Source organism: Eurosta solidaginis, chromosome 4 (assembly GCF_040869045.1).
Source record: "Eurosta solidaginis isolate ZX-2024a chromosome 4, ASM4086904v1, whole genome shotgun sequence".
Taxonomy (NCBI): Eukaryota; Metazoa; Arthropoda; class Insecta; order Diptera; family Tephritidae; genus Eurosta; species Eurosta solidaginis.
The window spans coordinates 270,951,873-270,970,460 of NC_090322.1; the positions used below are offsets into that span (position 1 = coordinate 270,951,873).

General features: G+C 34.2%; 1 protein-coding gene across 2 annotated transcripts in view; it reads right to left on the bottom strand.

Moving 5' to 3' along the window:
- Positions 1–18,346: 18,346 nt before the first annotated feature.
- Positions 18,347–18,588, bottom strand: part of LOC137251478 (uncharacterized) — a 78,468-nt gene continuing 78,226 nt past the window's right edge. For both annotated transcript variants that reach the window (XM_067786140.1, XM_067786139.1), the window contains exon 14: positions 18,347–18,542. In XM_067786140.1, the coding sequence (XP_067642241.1) occupies positions 18,482–18,542 (61 nt within the window). In that variant the 3' untranslated portion in view covers positions 18,347–18,481. The remainder of the gene's footprint in view (positions 18,543–18,588) is intronic.

Consider the following 18,588-nt stretch of genomic DNA (forward strand, 5'->3'; position numbering starts at 1 on the left):
AGCTTAGTTTGACTAAATATATGTGAATTTAATGAGCTTTACGTTCTTCCAATAAGATAAATATTACAGAAAAGTTTGTAAACTTTCACAACATTTACGTGGGGCGTGGTAAGAAGAAGTTTTTAACATAAGATAGAATTTCAAGTACATTCATGCCCACGGATAATGCTTCAGTGCAGAGCTTTCAATTTCAGCTTTTACTTTAACGCCGCTAAGCGTATACAAAAACTTGTTGTGTACTAAGTATCCCAAGACAGTAAAGCTTTCAAAAGCTTTTTCATATTCTGGTAACTTGGCTAAAAACTTTTTAGTGGCAGTAGTTAGCACTTTTTTAACAGAGAGTATACAATATCGAAATAAAACTATGTTGCTTTAAACAATAAGTAAGAAATTAATATTCTTAGATGTAACCGCCTTTTCGTCTTCCACATATTCGTTGACTTCAATCAATTTTTTCTCTTTATATAATACTTTGTTTTATTATGATTATTGTGGCCGCTATGGTGTGGTGGTAGCGTGCTCCACCTACCACACCGAAGATCCTGGATTCACGCCCCGGGCAAAGCACATCAAAATTTTAGAAAAAGTTTTTTTTTCAATTATAGAAAATTTTTTCAAAGCAGGTTCGCCCCTCGACAGTGACTTGCCAGGCACTCCGAGTTTATTTCTGTCATGTCAAAACTGAGAAAAAACGAACACGACGAAAATTGGAAGAGACGCCTAGCTTAAAATCTCTTCGGAAGTTATCGCGCCTTTCATTTTTCTTTTTATTATGACAAAGAACCCAAAAAAGAATTATACGTACTAGCAGATGTGATAGCTATTTCGATACTGCCAAAGATACTGAAGAAAGTGCAGTTAAAGCGTTTTCGCTTCAAGTACAATCACGCCTACGAATAATGGCAACTTCAATCTAAGCTCACCTCTGCCTCTCAAAGCTGCCTGAGAGCCTGTTTTTCAGTGAGAGTTTACGCTCGATAACATAATATTTTGCTGCTCCTTTTAGTTTAAGTGGCCGAAGGGGTAGGGTTAAACTTTGGTCAACTTGGACTGAAGTTTAAACTCACTCTGAACAGTTGCACCATGTTGTGAGTAAATGAGCCTGTAATTTGTGCTGTGGCTAAATAGCACCCTATAAATGCGACTTCGTCATTTACTGCTAATCGGCTTAATAGGATATCTTATACATAAAACTTACCAGGTCATACGGTCTGAGTTCATTTTTATGCTGATATAAATAAATAAAATATCTCTCATCACTATTCACTCACGGATTATAATCGGTGTGAATGAGATGTCGAAGTCACACAGATGACGTCGTTCGTGAAAAGTGTTGTTGCTCAAAAATTATGTAATGAGAGAACTCTATGGTGACCGTTTCGGCTCAAATAAATGAAAATATTTCTTAGAAGCACTAATGACGCATTCATCCATTCACATTCTCGCAGTTTCTTTTTTTTTTTTTTTTGTAGCTAACGCAGTGATTGGGTCTGTGTTTATAATTATTGGTAGCATTTTTCTGAACTGGAATTTTAATAAAATGTCTATTGTATCAACCACGAACGTTTAAATGGCTATAGCCGCCCAACAAGGCGCGTCAGTTGCATTTTCACTGCTAACTGGCGTCAATTGGTCACATCAAGGGAATTTAAATCGTTTTCTATCTGATCCTTCCAGGAGAGTTGGGGCCGCCCCCATGCTCCGATCAAAATATTTCCTTAGCCCGAGCGTCAAATTTCATTCGCATAACATGGCCTAAACAAAGTAGCCGCTGCGTTTTAATTCGCTGGACTATGTTGATGACTTTTTCGAATCGTGATAGTAAAATTGTTATAGGTTTTATTTAAACAGATTCTACCGGTAACGGTAAAACGAAAAAACAACCAAAAAATTCATAGATTTTTCTTGAATCACTTTATTGTACTTCAATTTATTTATTTATTTCAATCGTTTTGTTCCTTTTTCACATTGTATGTATATGTATATCATCAATATTTATATATTTTAATAATTTCTTTAATAATAATAATTTGTAATAATATTTTTTTCTTATGCATTTTTTTTTATTTTTTTCTTTGTTTATATTAATCAATCAATCAACATTTACTTTAACTAATTACTTTTATTCACTAATCAATTAATTTATATATTTTGTTACTAAATTTATAGCTTTATGTATGTATGTATGTATATATGAATTTAAGTAACTATGTTTAAAGTCATTCTAATTGTTATGCAACTTTGCCACTGCTTATGAATGTATTGTGAAATTTAGTTTTAATGTTAGTTTTTAGATTCGCCAATTCAAAATACCCCAATTCAATGTGTTCATGTGTGACTATTGCATGTGTTGGTATGTGTGTGTGTGTGTGTGTGTTTAGCTGCTTCTAGTTTAAATTTCTACATTTAACACTATTGGGGCTATGCCGCGCTGTTGGTTAAAATAATAACCATATTTGGTATAGCTAATTATTCATTATACGCAATAACAACAATTACTATTAGTTTAGTTTGATTTTTTTTTTTTCAACATTATATTTAATGCCTAGCACTATATAAATATATATTTATTTTAATGTTTTAATTTTCAAAGCTTCTTTGGCTTAATAATTAAAATAAAGTTTTTTAGGTCATGCATTTCATTTTCAAATTTCTGTTATTTCTACAGCAGCGCGCTATATAAGAAATTGGTTTTTTTTTGCAATTCTTTTTTCATAAAATGACCGTTGCACATCGTCAACATAAAATATTAAGATAAACAATAAATATTTAAACTACATGCTATGTTTCTTTTTTTCTTACATTTAAATAAAATATATTTATTTGTTGTAGTAGCTTCGCGCTCAATGCCTTTTCAAGCCACGCCTTCTGTGTTTTCCCTTTTGTTTTTTTTTTTTTTTCATCAATTTTACTTTATAATTTGGCATTTTTTATTGTGTATTCGACGAACAACTAATTTTTCAACTTACGTTACTATTTCTTAATTTATTACTATTTATACTATGAGTTGTTCTGTTGCGTTTTAATTCAACTTTTTACTTGTTATATTTTCGCTTTGGTTTTGGTTTTTTCTTTTTTCAACTTTAATATTCTCGGTAGCTTTAGTGAGTGTTTTGTTTTGAACGGTGGTTTCACTTTATTTTTAGATGCACAATTCTACTATAAATTTTTATTTTATTTATTTTTCATAATTCATATTATTTTCTGCTTACGATGTGGTATATAGTTAAATAAATATTTTACATTTAAATTTTTATTTATTTATTTTTTTCTTCATTTTGCTTACGCATGCGCAATATTTTGCATTTTTGATTTTTAAGCCAGCTTCTAAGTTTATATTTTTTTTATAAATAAAACACTCAAGCGAGCTTAGATATTGAGAGAGAATTGTCTGCCCTACAACCAATGGTTAATTTTTAGTATTTTTTAGCTCTTTTCTTGATTGAGAATTTATTACTAATTTTTCGTGCATACATCTCAAATATGCGTGAGAGATTTTAAGCATGTTGCGTGAAGAGAGTATCGCCGTTTAGCTAGCGAAATCCAGAGGTGCGCTCGTACAGCATCGTACAGCTTCGGAAATCTATTCAAATCTATTTCGCTTGTACTTCAAGTAAACATATTATGCGCAAATTTTATGTTCTAATCCTCCTTTGTCATGATCCTTGCAATGCTATTTTTGTTGTTAATTGGGCAGTTTCCGCATTGCCTAATGTATGCACACATTTTTAAACAAATTGTTCAATTTAAGTTTATTAAATATTAATTTGGAGAAAATTTTTTTCTATTTGTATTTGAAACTTTGTTGGCATTGTACGCCTCTGCTCCACACGAATCTGTTCATATATAACTACAATACCTGCAAAGCCTTAAATGCTGCTCTGGTTTTACTAAAGCGAAGAAATATAACTAAAAATCGGTATGCCATAGCTGGCTAACATGACTTATTTGCTCATACCATGAACCCAGCGATAAGGTCGGTTCCAATGCAATGAGTTGCCGCGCAGTTCGAAAAAGAAATTAATTTGACTGGTCGATAACGATTAAAGTTTGATTAAATAAATGTAAGGCGCGATAACCTCCGAAGAGATCTAAGGCCGAGCTTCTCTTCCAATTTGCGTCGTGCTCCTCTTTATTTTTCCCTACAAATTGGCCGGACGGGACCTACATGTTTTATGCCGACTCCGAACGGCATCTGCAAGGCAGATGAGTTTTCACTGAGAGCTTTTCATGGCAGAAATACAATCGGAGCGCTTGCCAGACACTGCCGAGGGGCGACCCCGCTTAGAAAAATTTTCTTCTAATTGAAAAATCTTATTTCTAAAATTTTGATGTTGCTTTGCCCGGGAGTTGAACTCAGGGCATACGGTGTGATAGGCGGAGCACGCTACCATCACACCACGGTGGCCGCCAGTTTGATTACATTCATCAAATATTGATTAGTCTGGTCAGATTCACTGCTAAAGCAAAAATACGATTTATTTTTATCGTACCAACTTGAATCTATATGAAATCTTGCCTAGCTGAAAACTGGCGTCTTTCGGTGAAAAATCATCTACTTCTTTTAATATGGGGCCATTTTTTCTAGGCCGAGTTTGACAATCCATTTTTCGGCAATCCATTTCAGCTGTTTGCAGAAATCAATATTGAAAACAATTTTTGATTCATTTCAAAATCTGCATGCAACAACATTGATAATAGCCAAATTCGAAATCAATTAAATTGTTTGCGTTTCATAAAGACGCAGCATTGCGTCTATTTATATTTGGACTTTCAAAAATAAAATTGAATTCATTACCGACGGATTTTGCGAAAAGATTTAAATTCAAGGTACTCTTTATTGATATAATAAAGTTATTTTGATAAATTTTTGTGGTCGCAGGTTGTTTTGGAAATCAATTTTTCTCATGCAAGTGAAATTGATTGCAAAATTGATTTTGTAAAATATTTTAAACTCAAAGAAAAAAATGTATAACTCAAACTGTTCTATGTAGGCTCTTAAATTATGGCAATAAACTTCAATTATAGGTACCTGCTTGTTAATTTATAAACAAAATAGAATTTTTGAATATATGTAGCGTTAAAAAAAATATTCACCACTTTTTTCATGGTTGCTTTCTTTTTCATACACAAATACTTTTACAACTTCCTGCAACTAAGACTATGTTATATATATGTGTTCATTTATTTATTTGAATTAGTAGAATGGATACATATGTAATAAGCATATAGATCTATTAGACACCTGACACATTTTTTTAATGTTTTTTATTTATTTATGTTTTTTTTTTCAAATTTTAAAAATTTAAAGTTTTTATATAATTTTTTTTTACTTTAAAATTAAAAAAAAAATTCTTTTTAAGTTAATAGACGCTCATACTGCAATATTTTAATAAACAAATTTGATTAAGCACAACAACAAGTTCTGAACATATACTAACTTTACTTTAATTCAACCATAATTTTTATTTTTTTTTTTTATATTTTTCCAATCAATATCCAAAAGCGATACATTTGCTTAGTTAGTGTAATTCATAGTTTTATATTCAACAACTACATATATATTTATGAAAATTTAGTAATTTCTTAATACTTATATTCGTGTCTCGTAGAATGATGTCTTACTTGCACAGTCTCCAAACTTCTTATTTCGACATAGAAAGTTTTAAGCGGCTGTAACTCCACTTACTTTCTGGCGTACAATTTATTTTGTTGTTATCCCATTTTCGTTGCACACATTTTGGGGCTCGAGAGTTGTGTGTGCACGAAATATGAGATTTTGTAGTTGAAGCCACAATTCAATAACCCACGTAGAGTTTGTTATCAATTTTATTTTTGGTTTTATTATTATTTTTTTTTTTCGTATATGTAAAATATCATTCTACAAAAGTCAATTTTTAGCTAAATTTTTCAAAAGTATTTGTGTATTTTTCGCCACTCACGCACACGGCTCGCTTTACAATGGGCACGACACATATTTTTTACATTTGTTTTGCATTGCATTCCATGAAAACATACATACATATATTCGTTTCATACATAACGGTAAACCAAACTGCTCTGCCGCACGTCAGTCGTACTAATAAATATTATCGAAAAGTAAAGATGTTGCAGGCGCAAACTTCGGTGGAAAGCAGCGGAGCGTAGGTCACTTTCACCACACCAAAAACTTTAACACAATTTTTAACATAATTTAAGCACAGAAATACACTGATTGGAGTTTTAGAGAGTAAAAGTTAAAATTCTGAACACATTACCTAAATAAAAAGTGTACAAATAATTATTAAATAACAAATACAGACAGTGGTAGTTAACAAATTCTGCTGTGGTCAGTGGTGAATGTGACCTACTCGAAGTTTTGTGAAGCTTGCTTCACACGATTTTTCGTCCCTGCAACATCTTTATTTTCGAGAATATTTGGTAATAATGAGCATGCTTCGATTGGTGCGACAGGCTGACGATTCGTGTGGGGCTCTCTATTGAATTTTGAGAAACTAAACTACATATACATAAATACAAAATGAAAGCTCAAAAGAGCTTTTTTAACTTGATTCATTTTACTACTTTGTCCTATCGTGTTATAAAGTCGTTTTTACATACATAGATCGATTTTGCAATCACCTTCTTGATAATTGACTGAAGAATTGCGTACAATAAAATATGTAATCAGCCGTCTTTTGAATCAATACATTTTTTTACAACGTGCAACTCTGCGTTTGTTTACATTTGAACTCTTATTAACATTCTGACAAGTTTTTTAAGAAAAAAATTATATTCATCGTATTTCCGCCTAGCATTGTATAATTTAACAAATATAAATTTTTACGCTTGGCGAAATTGTGGTAATCCTTCTTTCTTTCCTTTTTAATATAAACTGGTGAAGCATTTTTCTACAATCAATTTTTGTCATGCAATCAAAATTGATTGCAAAGTTGATCAACGTCCACGTCTCAATACACATAATTTTATTTTACCTATGCGCTTTACATTTTATTTTAAAATCCTCCTTATCAGCAGCTATCAACTTTATGAATATTTCTGCTGTTCTACATATTGTTTCAACCAAGGCTTTTATATAAAGTCGTTCCTAGCGGCAGCATTCTTACCAAACCAATATCCATGATCTCAGATTAAAAATATCAAACTTCCAGCTTTAAAAAAGAAAACTTACAAAACTTTTACCGTTTCTTAATGTTCTTAAGCTATCACTGTTTTTCACTTGTTATCTTCAGAATTTATTATTTCACTTCATCAATGCTCAACATCGTCTGTTATTGTTCTGTTTACAGCTAAATAAAACGACGAAAATTCTGCACTTTCTACTAGAAGCATTTTTGTAAACAAATTTTTTGAATTAGCATCATATGTGGTATAAGAGCATATCGAAGGTTGAGGATCAGCTGACTTCTTTTTGAGCCAAACCATAGGTTCCCTCAAATGCGTCGTAAAGTTTCTGAAAACTATTTGGCTTACACCCATACGTCTCGTGTGAGTGCAGCGACTATGTGAATCAGTTTTCGCTTGTATTCTCGTTAATATATAGATACAATTACAAAAAAAGGTGCTGCTTTTACAGTCGAAGCTTTGCTAGAATTATGAACCGCTGATCTAACGATATACGTAAGTACTCTCTATTCAATCGCAATCTTCGCAGGCTTTTAAATTCTCTCATACGTGACATTGCACTACTGCAGTTTCTCTCTTCAAATCACGCAAGTATTTATAAATATAGCTTCTTAGATTAGTTAATAAATAGTTAAAGTATGTACGCATGTAAGGATTCATTATAGCTATACTTCACTCTTATTATATAGAATTTTAATGTTTTTTTTTTTTTTTGCTATAGTCCTTTCAATATAAACATTTTTTCAGCTATTAACAATTCACTTAGAATAGTGCAAGTATGTATGTCTGTACGTAAGCAGTAATTTATTATATATTTTGTTTAGCATTTTTCTTGAAATTGTATTTTCCTTATTTCAAGTATCATACTCTTTTTTACACTTATTTAGTATGTTAATTATTTCTTAGCATAAACTCAAATTTGTCTCATTACAAAGCTATTTTCACATTGACCAATCACGCCGCTTCGTATTTCCGGCACGGCGCTGTGGCCGCAGCGTAGCCGCATCGTGACTGATGTGTATGGAGTTGCCTTAATGTTTAGCAGTGTAATGATTTTATAATTAAAAATTTTTACTTTTTTTAGTTTAGCTTGAAACTGTTTACTAATGGTTATACATTTTTGTTTGAAGCAGAAAAATGGATTGTGAGTTTCTTTAAAATGTTAAATTTCATTGCTAATGTCTTGCCAAAACAAAAGTTAGACTGTGAGAGAAAATTGTATGTGGGGATGTGGGGTTAAGTTTCAAAAATTAAATATCTCAAATGAAATTAAGCCTAAATAATAACATGCCGCACCATTACTGAGTTTTGAAAAAAGGAAGGCGGTACAATGGTATAAGGTGTAGGGTTATATTTATATTCAACTTTAAATGTACCTACTTTAAATGAATTTAATTTTTCTTCTTGTTGATTTTTTATATTTCAATTTTGAGATTATTCTTTCAAAAATTTTCATTCGGTTATGAATTTTTAAAACGTATTGTAACATACATTAAGGAGGCATTAAAATAAAGATATTTTATAAAAAATAAAATAGTGTTTGTTCAATTAAATAGTGGTATATTTATCAACTACCACATTGGCGATCAGCCAGGCCTTTTTTAAAAAAACCTACAGTGATAAGAAAAACGCTCATCGTTAATTAAGACTAAGGATCACGCTGATTTGTTGGAAGTATTTTTAAAAGCTCTATTGGAATGATCAAAAATCGTAGCTAAAACAATGCTGTCTTATGTTGCGAATAATGAAAGCGGAGAATCTGAAATATCAGTTTATTAAGCATTTGGCAACGGCAAATGATTCATCCATACAACAAGCTGAAATGAACGCAGCCAAACAGGCATTAGAAAATTAGCGTGATTTATTCCCTAAATTGGATCATCAAAAATGTGTTATTGCCAAAAGTAGTTAAAAAGCAAAAATTAGAACAAACAATTAGCGGTGCGATTTATTAATAACATCCTGTATAAAATTAAAATAATTAAAAAATAAAATCTAAATTTAACTAAAAGATTAATTTGAAATAAAGAGCAGAAAATTTACAAATGCTCAGTTACTTGTTAATATTTTTGAGATACTGAACGCGGAATATATTAAAGCTAGAAAGCAACCAATCAAACGTTAAGTAATAACACCACAAAAGCGTGTAAGAAAACAAGCAGCTACCAAAATAACTACAAAGAAAGCAGGAACAAATAACAACAAATATAATAGGAAAAACAGCTCACTTGCGAGTGCAGAGAACGTGTAGAAAAGGAACTCAAGAATTTTTTATGCAATTTTGGATTTTCTGGACAAACATATTATTTCGAAATAAGTAAAAAATATACAATTGCGAGAAATATTTGGTGAGCTGTATCTAGCATTAATATTATTTATATGTATATGTATATGTATCAAAATAGATTAAACATTTTGGTTTTGTAAACGCTCCTTTCCGAACATTTTTATTTCTTCCTATAATATAATTTTTGTAATTATTTTTATTAACAATGCTTCATTCACCATCAATCATCGTAAACGATTCGCTTATTGATTTGGATAATGAAAATTATCAAAATTATTTACCAAATCCATATGTGAATCAAAATAACGAAATTTTTGCTACATCGGTAAAACTTCCCCAATTTTGGACTAATTGCCCTGAAGCATGGTTCATCCATGCTGAAATGCAATTTAGTCGAAAGAACATTACTCAGGAAGGGACAAAATATGAATATGTCATAACTGCACTTACGCAGGATGTAATTATGACAATTCTTGATTTTATTCAAAATCCTCCTGAAGATGACAAATTTTCTGCATTAAAGAAAATTTTAATTGAACGGCACTCATTAAGTGAGAATGCCAAGTTAGATCGAATGTTATCCGATTCAGAAATGGGAGATTGTAAACCTTCTGAGTTTTATCGGTCTTTAGCAAGGAAATTCTTAAAAAGCTTTGGATAAGGAAGTTGCCAAAAAATTTAAGTATTATCCTTGCTAGTTCGAATTCGACTGAAATAAGTGAATTAGTTAAATTAGCCGATAATATTTGGGAAGCTTATAATAAAAATGAAATAGCTTCAGTTAGTAATTTTCTAAATTCTAAAAGCGAAAATACAATTATTTCAAATTTAGTTCAAACAACTAACATTATTTGCAAACATTTTGAAAAATTATCATTAGAGATCAGTGAAATTAAAAATCAGATGAGTCAAAATTATTCAAGGTCCTGATTTTTTAGTAGGAATCGCTTTAGAAGTCCCTCTAGATATAGATCAAAGTCTCGTGACAACCCCAATTGGCTCTGTAGGTATCATTATAAGTTTGGTAATTAGGCTTTGAAGTGCGAACAACCATGCGCTTTTAAAAATAACAATAGTTCGTCAAACTAAAGTCATCCGTTGTTGCGGCGACAAACAACGGATATTTAGACACCTTTACACGTCGCTTATTTATTTTTGATAAAACAAACAAATTGAATTTGTTAATAGATAGTGGAGCAGAAATTTCAGTGCTTCCGGTTTCAAAATCTTCATGTTCGAAAAAGTCATCAGATATTATTTTAACGGCAGCTAACGGTTCAACGATTTCGACATACGGTAAAAAACTTTTAACCTTAAATTTGGGACTGCGTCGCGAATTTCCGTTCACGTTTTTAATAGCAGATATAGCTAAACCAATTATCGGTGCTGATTTTCTGTGTAAATATGGTCTCTTAATTAATGTTAAACGCAAATGCTTAATAGATCCGGTAACAAGTCTTTCAGTTAACACAATTTCATGTGTTTGTAATGTTTCGCTACCAAAAGTTTTCGCTGTTGATAACAAATTTACAAAGTTATTGAAAGAATTTCCTTCTTTATTTTCTGAACCAGATTATTCACAACCAGTTAGACATACAACAGTTCACAGACTAGTCACTGAAGGAAATTTACCATTTTCTAAACCAAGGCGTTTAGACCCTATTAAATTCAAAGTAGCTAAAACTGAATTCGATTTTTTAGTAAAGACAGGGATATGTAGGCCTTCTAATTCAGCGGTAGCATCTCCTTTGCATCTTGTACCCAAGAAGGAGTTTAATGACTGGCGTCCTTGTGGAGATTTTAGAAGATTAAACGTTGTAACAGTCCCTGATCGTTATCCTTTGCCCCATGTTCATGACTTCAACATGAATCTCAGAAATAAGAAAGTATTTTCGAAGCTAGATTTGGTAAGAGCTTATCACCAAATTCCAATGGCAGAAGAGGATATCTATAAAACTGCAATCACTACGCCTTTTGGCATGTTTGAATTTGTACGAATGCCTTTCGGGCTTAGGAATTCCGCGCAAACTTTTCAACGATTTATTAATGAAGTAGTTAATGATTTAGACTTTGTTTTTACATATATTGATGATCTCTTAGTGGCAAGCGAAAATGAGGAACAACATTTCAAAGATCTTCGCGTACTATTTCAGCGCCTAACGGAGTACGGTTTAAATATAAAACCAAGTAAATGTACTTTTGGCGTAACAAATGTTGACTTTTTAGGACATAATATTTCTGAAACGGGAATTAGACCCTCAGAAGAAAAAGTTTTAGCCATTCGAAATTTTGATCGTCCAAAATCTATTAAGCAGGCACAAAAATTTATTGGTATGGTTAATTATTACCATCGATATATACCAAAATTAGCAGAGCTTACGACAGTTATCTATGATTTAATTAATAGAACAAATAAGAAGCGAGACAAGATTTTAATTTGGGACAATACATCTAATAAAGCTTTCGAATGCATTAAAGAAAAGTTTGCATCTGCGATATTGTTAAATCATTTTAACAAAGATGCAAAACTTTCTTTAAATGTAGATGCATCCAATACGGCAATAGGTGGTGTCATACATCAAACGTTTAATAATAAGTCAGAACCACTTGCATTCTTTTCAAAGAAATTGTCTCCATCCGAAATTAAATATAGTGCATTTGATAGGGAACTATTAGCTATTTATTTGAACATTAAAAATTTTCGTTACCTTCTAGAAGGACGTGAATTTACAGTTTTCACAGATCACAAGCCTCTTGTATTTGCTTTAAATTCAAAAACAGAACGCAGTCCAAGACAGACTAGACATATGGAATTCATTGCGCAGTTTACGAATGAAATTAGGTATATTAAAGACAAGAAAATGTTGTAGCTGATACATTATCTCGTGCGTTTGAAGTAGAAGCGATTAATAATTTGGACATTAATTTAAAAATTTTACAAAGTAAACAACAACAAGACAGTGAATTAAGCAAACTTACCTCAGAGCAAACATTTTTAAATTTGAAACTAATAAAAATTCCTGTTCTTAACTTTAATATATGGTGCGAAGTGTCAGGAGAAAATCCTAGGCCTTTCATTCCAAACAATTTAAGAAAAATAATATTTGATATGTTACATGGGATTTCACATCCTGGTAGTAGAGCTACACGTCGTTTGATAGTTAAGAAATATTTTTGGCCTAAAATGAATAAAGATATTAATACTTGGTCTAAAGAATGTATAAGTTGTCAAAAATCGAAAGTACATCGTCATACAAAATCTCCAGTTATGAAAATTCCAATTCCAAAATCTAGATTTGAACACATTCACTTAGATATTGTTGGACCCTTACCTGTTTCAAAATGATATCGTTACATATTAACTATAATTGATAGATTTACACGTTGGCCAGAGGCATTCGCACTAAGAGATATTTCTGCAATTACGGTTGTAAATAAATTTTTTAAAGAATATATTTCACGTTTTGGAGTTCCATTAGAAATAACAACAGATCAGGGATCTCAATTTACTTCAAACTTGTTTTCAGAATTAACGAAACTTCTTGGAAGTCATCAAATAACAACTTCTCCTTATCATCCCCAAGCTAATGGAATGATAGAACGTTTTCATAGACAGCTTAAATCTTCAATAATGGCTAGGAATGGATCCAGAGATTGGTATGAACAGTTACCAATAGTACTTATGGGTTTGCGATCGATTTTTAAAGAAGATATTTCAGCAACACCGGCTGAAATGGTTTATGGACAAAATTTAAGATTACCTGGTGAATTATTTGTTTCAACTACAGAGAATATAACTTCAACAGATGTTTTAAGTAGTTTGCGTGCACATTTTAAAAATTTTAAATCAAATTTGGAACATCATCAAAATTCTAGTGGTATTTTTGTTCCAAAAGATTTAAAAGATTGTAATTTTGTTTTTGTACGTGTAATAAACAAACATTCCTTGCAACATCCGTATGAAGGTCCTTATAGAGTTATTGAAAAAGATATTAAAAACTTTAAAATTGAAATAAACAATGAAATTAAATCTATTCCTATTGATCGTTTAAAACCAGCAATGATTGATAAAATACAGATACCTAACACAAAAACAAAAAAGAAAGTTACTTTTAATTTATTTAACGTTAAATCTCCGGAAGGGGGAGTATTGTAGGGTTATATTTATATTCAACTTTAAATGTACCTACTTTAAATGAATTTAATTTTTGTTCTTGTTAATTTTTTATATTTCAATTTTGAGATTATTCTTTCAAAAATTTTCATTCGGTTATGAATTTTTAAAACGTATTGTAACATACATTAAGGAGGCATTAAAATAAAGATATTTTATGAAAAATAAAATAGTGTTTGTTCAATTAAATAGTGGTATATTTATCAACTACCACATAAGGGTCCTGCGCATGAGGCGTTTCGTCACAGACGCGTACTATGCGGCAGTTACTCACGAACGTACGTAGCAAAAACGTGTCAGCTGACACGACCTATCTTATGAGTGTGCAATGAAAACGAAGACTCGCCGACATGCAACGCCCGTACGTACGTAGCCAGGAACGTAGAAATCAAAACAATTTTGATTTTTTCCGTAAGAACGTGTCAGCTGATCGCTCTCTAACTAGACAGAGTTGCCTAGTAAACTTTAGTGCCCTAATTTTTGACCGTTTTCACTTTTATGCAAAAACACTTAATTAAAGTTTGAAAAATTGTGCAAATAATTCGAAATAAATATGTAAAAGTGCAGATTATAAATATGTAATCTATTTATACTTATTTAGTATTTATTCCGGCCTTTTACAATATCAAAAATTAAATTGGAAAACGTTGATGTTTCCATAAGCATGCATGCAAAATGGTCAATGGCAACAGTGCTTATCTGTAAACAATACACACACAAATATGTTATGTACATGTACACAGACGCACTCATTGATTCCTACGGGCTTGAGAGTTCGGTCAAACGTGTTTCGTACGACAAACGTCCGTACGTACGGCACACGTCGGTGGGTAACTGCCGCATTAGATGCTTCACACGCAGACAGCAAGGCTGGGAAATACTATGTTTGATTGAAAATCAGAACACGCGTAGTCGTTTTCACAAATCAATGAACCTCGTTCACGTATATGACGAGACGCTTCTGGTAGAATGTGCTTAAAATCAAAGAATCGTTTAGAAATATTGCCTTGTTGCATATAAAGAAAAACATCTTAACTCATAACCAAGCTCATTTGATGCAAGGCGCGAAAGGCCGGCGAAGAGCGCAGGACTCGTAAACTACGTCAACTGGTAGCCGATGGTAACATTGCCATCCGACCAAATGCCTATACTTATTTCGCTCGAGCGTACCGCCGACTTCATCGTCACCGAAAACGCACTTTCATAAACTTTAAAAAAGGATAGTGGGATGAAACAAATCCTTTACAGACAACCGCTTTACTGCCTTCCCTATCCCGACTGATGCTCGCCAAAGGGAGCGTTCCTTCCGCAAGGTCAATGAATCCGCCTCGGTTCGTTTCATTCCCGCCGGTAGAATTTCCGAAATTCGGCCTCACCTTCCGGCGGAGGCCGCAAATTTAACGAGAACGTCGATCCCGACGACCCCCAAATAAGGGATATAAATCAACGCATCAGATTGGTTGTAGATGAGCACAAGCGGGCGAAATGGGAGGAGCACTTAAGCGGTTGTAACCTCTCTGGCGGTGTAGGTAAATTTTGGTCCACCGTAAAGTCCCTATCGAATCCGTCTAAGCACAATGACAAAATTTCCATCGCCTCTGGCGATAAAGTGCTGTCGGATGCAAAAAATGCGCGAGCGCTTTCTGCCGACAATATATAATGCATTCTATGGTCGACAAAGATAGACGGAGGGCCAACAGACGCGCACATAAACATAAATTCAACGCGTCTCCAATTACGATCACCGCCAAAGAGGTTCAGGACGCCATCGGTCATGCTAAACCATCCAAAGCAGTAGACCCAGACGGCATAGCGACGCCGATGCTTAAAAGCCTAGGGAGAGCGGGTTTCAAATATGTAGCGCATGTCTCCTATCTGTCTCTTTCCACCTTTGTCATTCCCGAAAAATGGAAAATGGCCAAGGTGGTCCCGCTACTAAAGCCTGGGAAACCAGATAACATAGGAGAATCATATCGCCCTATATCTCTCCTATCGCCAGTATCCAAGACACTTGAAGCCATTTTGCTCCCCAACTTCAAATCAAATTTGCAGCTAGCCTGTCATTAGCAAGGCTTCAGAAAACTCCATAGCACCACCACCGCGCTAAATGCCATTAGCACCCAGATAAATTGCGGTACTCGTTGCGCAAGACCTATCAAAAGCTCTTGATACGGTCAACCATGGCACGTTACTGCAAGACCTGTAAGGGTCTACCCTTCCCCCATGTCTTAAAAGGTGGACCGCAAATTATTTGGGTGGTCGGCAGGCATCGGTGCAATTTAGAAACGAAACATCAAAACCACGAAGAATTAAACAAGTGGTGCCACAGGGTGGTGTCCTATCACCACTTTTATTTAACTTCTACATATCAAAGCTACCTTCGCCACCAGAAGGAGTTACTATCGTTTCCTACGTCGACGACTGCACAATAATGGCCACAGGCCCAGGCCCACAGATCGATGAGCTTTGCAACAGAATAAACGGCTACCTCCCTGATCTCTCCAGTTTTTTCGCCTCGCGAAACCTGGAGTTATCACCGACTAAATCCTCCGCGACCTTATTTACAACATGGACATCCCAAATGTCGACCACATTGAATATCGACGTCGATGGCACTACGCTACCGACTGTCCTACACCCCAAAATCTTGGGTGTGACATTTGATCAGGATCTACATTTTGGTGGGCATGCAACCACAATTGTACCGAAAATCCAAAGCCGTAATAAAATCCTCAAATCTCTTGCTGGAAGTACTTGGGGAAAAGATAAAGAAACGCTCATTACCACTTACAAAGCAATTGGCCAGCCGATTGCATGCTACGCGTCCCCTATATGGTCGCCAAGCCTAAAAACTACTCACTGGAAGAAGCTACAGGCCTATGAGCCAACACCGCCCAGGGGCCTAAGGAGTTATCTCCGTAAGCATTATGGGGAAATACGGCACCTGAGAACTCATCCGTATGAAGCCAAGAAACACAAACAGGTCCTCAGCGAACTCCACCAACAGGCGTCGGACCTTTATGCTAGGAATTGCCCGGTGAATCCATTACTCAAAGAATAGTACCCAAAACTTGCGGAAGAGGAACGCATACTCCCCAGGGAAACGCGAGTCACTCTAGCTCAACTTCGATCTGGATACTGTAACAGGTTAAACTCTTACCTATCCAGAATCAACCCCGACATACAAAATGTATGCCCGCTTGCAATGTGTCCCCACATGAGACCAACCATCTCTTTAATTGTAATGTGGAACCAACGCCTCTAAGACCCCTCTCATTATGGTCCACCCCTGTTGTAACTGCAAGTTTCCTTGGACCCCCGTTAGAGGATATTGATGACAATTTGTGATCGGTCGCACCTATTGGATGGGGCGAAGCACTGCTACAACAACAACAACAACAAAAGATTTTAAGCCAAGCTCCTCTTCCAATTTGTGCCGTGCTCCTTTTAATTCTTCCTACAAATTGGTGGGAAGGAATCAACATGTTTTACGCCGACTCCGACCGGCAGATGAGTTTTCACTGAGAAGCTTTGAATGGTAAAAATACACTCGATGTGCTCGCCAAATCACTGCTGTGGGGAGAACCCGCTATGTTGCTTTGCCCGTGGCTTGAAGCCAATATCTTTGCTGTGGTGGGCGGAGCACGGTACCACCACTCCACGGCGGCCACCTCATTTTATATGATCTTAATTTGCGTCCTGCTTCCCTGCTTAGCAAAACAAGTTATATGGTATCTGATGTCAAAGCATACTGTTTGAGAAGCGATAAGATGTGCACCTCCTCTACTCACATCTTATCTTTGCTTACATGGTTACTATTAGCAACCCTGGTGGAAAATAAAACGCATATCTGTAATCAAGTGTATACGGATGATGTGGCTTGCCTTACATTACCTTACCCACCTTCTGCAGCAATACGTAAAAAGCGCTGACTATTCTGAATATAAAAAAAACACTTGATATGATAGGAAGAGAATGAGAGGCATAAGATTGAACAGCCTTCGGTACTCAAAGGGCCGGCATTCATAAGCCTTCCGAAACGAAATATCTTTAGAGAAATCATAGAAAGCTACCAAATTAGGCTGACTCCAAGCAAAACTTTCAAAAGCCTAATGGTCGCCTGTCAATATATTTGGTTCTCTACTCCTTGTATTTAAGTTCCGTAATTCTTTCTGCTTAACTGACAGTTTCACTGCATTCAAACTTGTGTGTTGTTCGTTTTCTGTTTTAATTCAATAACAAAACGAATGCCTGATTATCGGTAAAATCCACTTTCCCTTTACGATACAAGAGGTTCAAAGCTTACTAACCTATACGTTTGAAACCAACACACCACACTCTAGGCCATCCGGAGCTTTTGGAAACTGATCACTAAACTAGAGTGGACTGTAAACAGAAATACATATGTGCTTCGGCCATAGAAACCAATGTGGGAAGCTAGGTGAGTGTTTCGCCGAGTCAAGACTGGCTTGACAAAGAGTCTGCCGAAGAGACTTCAGAAAACTTGTATGATTACGGATAAAGGTATTTAAAAAAATCTCAGCTAAGGATCTTTGATAAGGGCATTCGTTAAGCTCAATAATTTCTTGACTTCATATTACTACTTGGAAATTAGTTGAATAAATTTCCCCAACCAGTAATTAATTTAAGGATTATTCGAATCTATGCAACATAAAAATTGAAGCCTCATTAAAAAAAAAATTGAAAGCCTTTATCTAATTTTTCGACAAAAACAACTTCGTAGATGATTTTGCCATTTTCTGGTGGGGTTAAAAGTCATACATAAGTGCAATTGTGTTTGTGTGCATTTGTAATGTAAACAAATGTCATTTCTTTCGATTTTTTGTTTTCTTCAATATTTTGCTGACCATCGATTTGAAGAGATTCTGTTTTATTCATAAATATCCAAGCGTTGCATAGGTCTTAACGAAAGTACCGTTGCTTGTGGTAACATTTCTGCAATAAAAAAATCATAACTACGAATTTTATTTTCAATTAAATC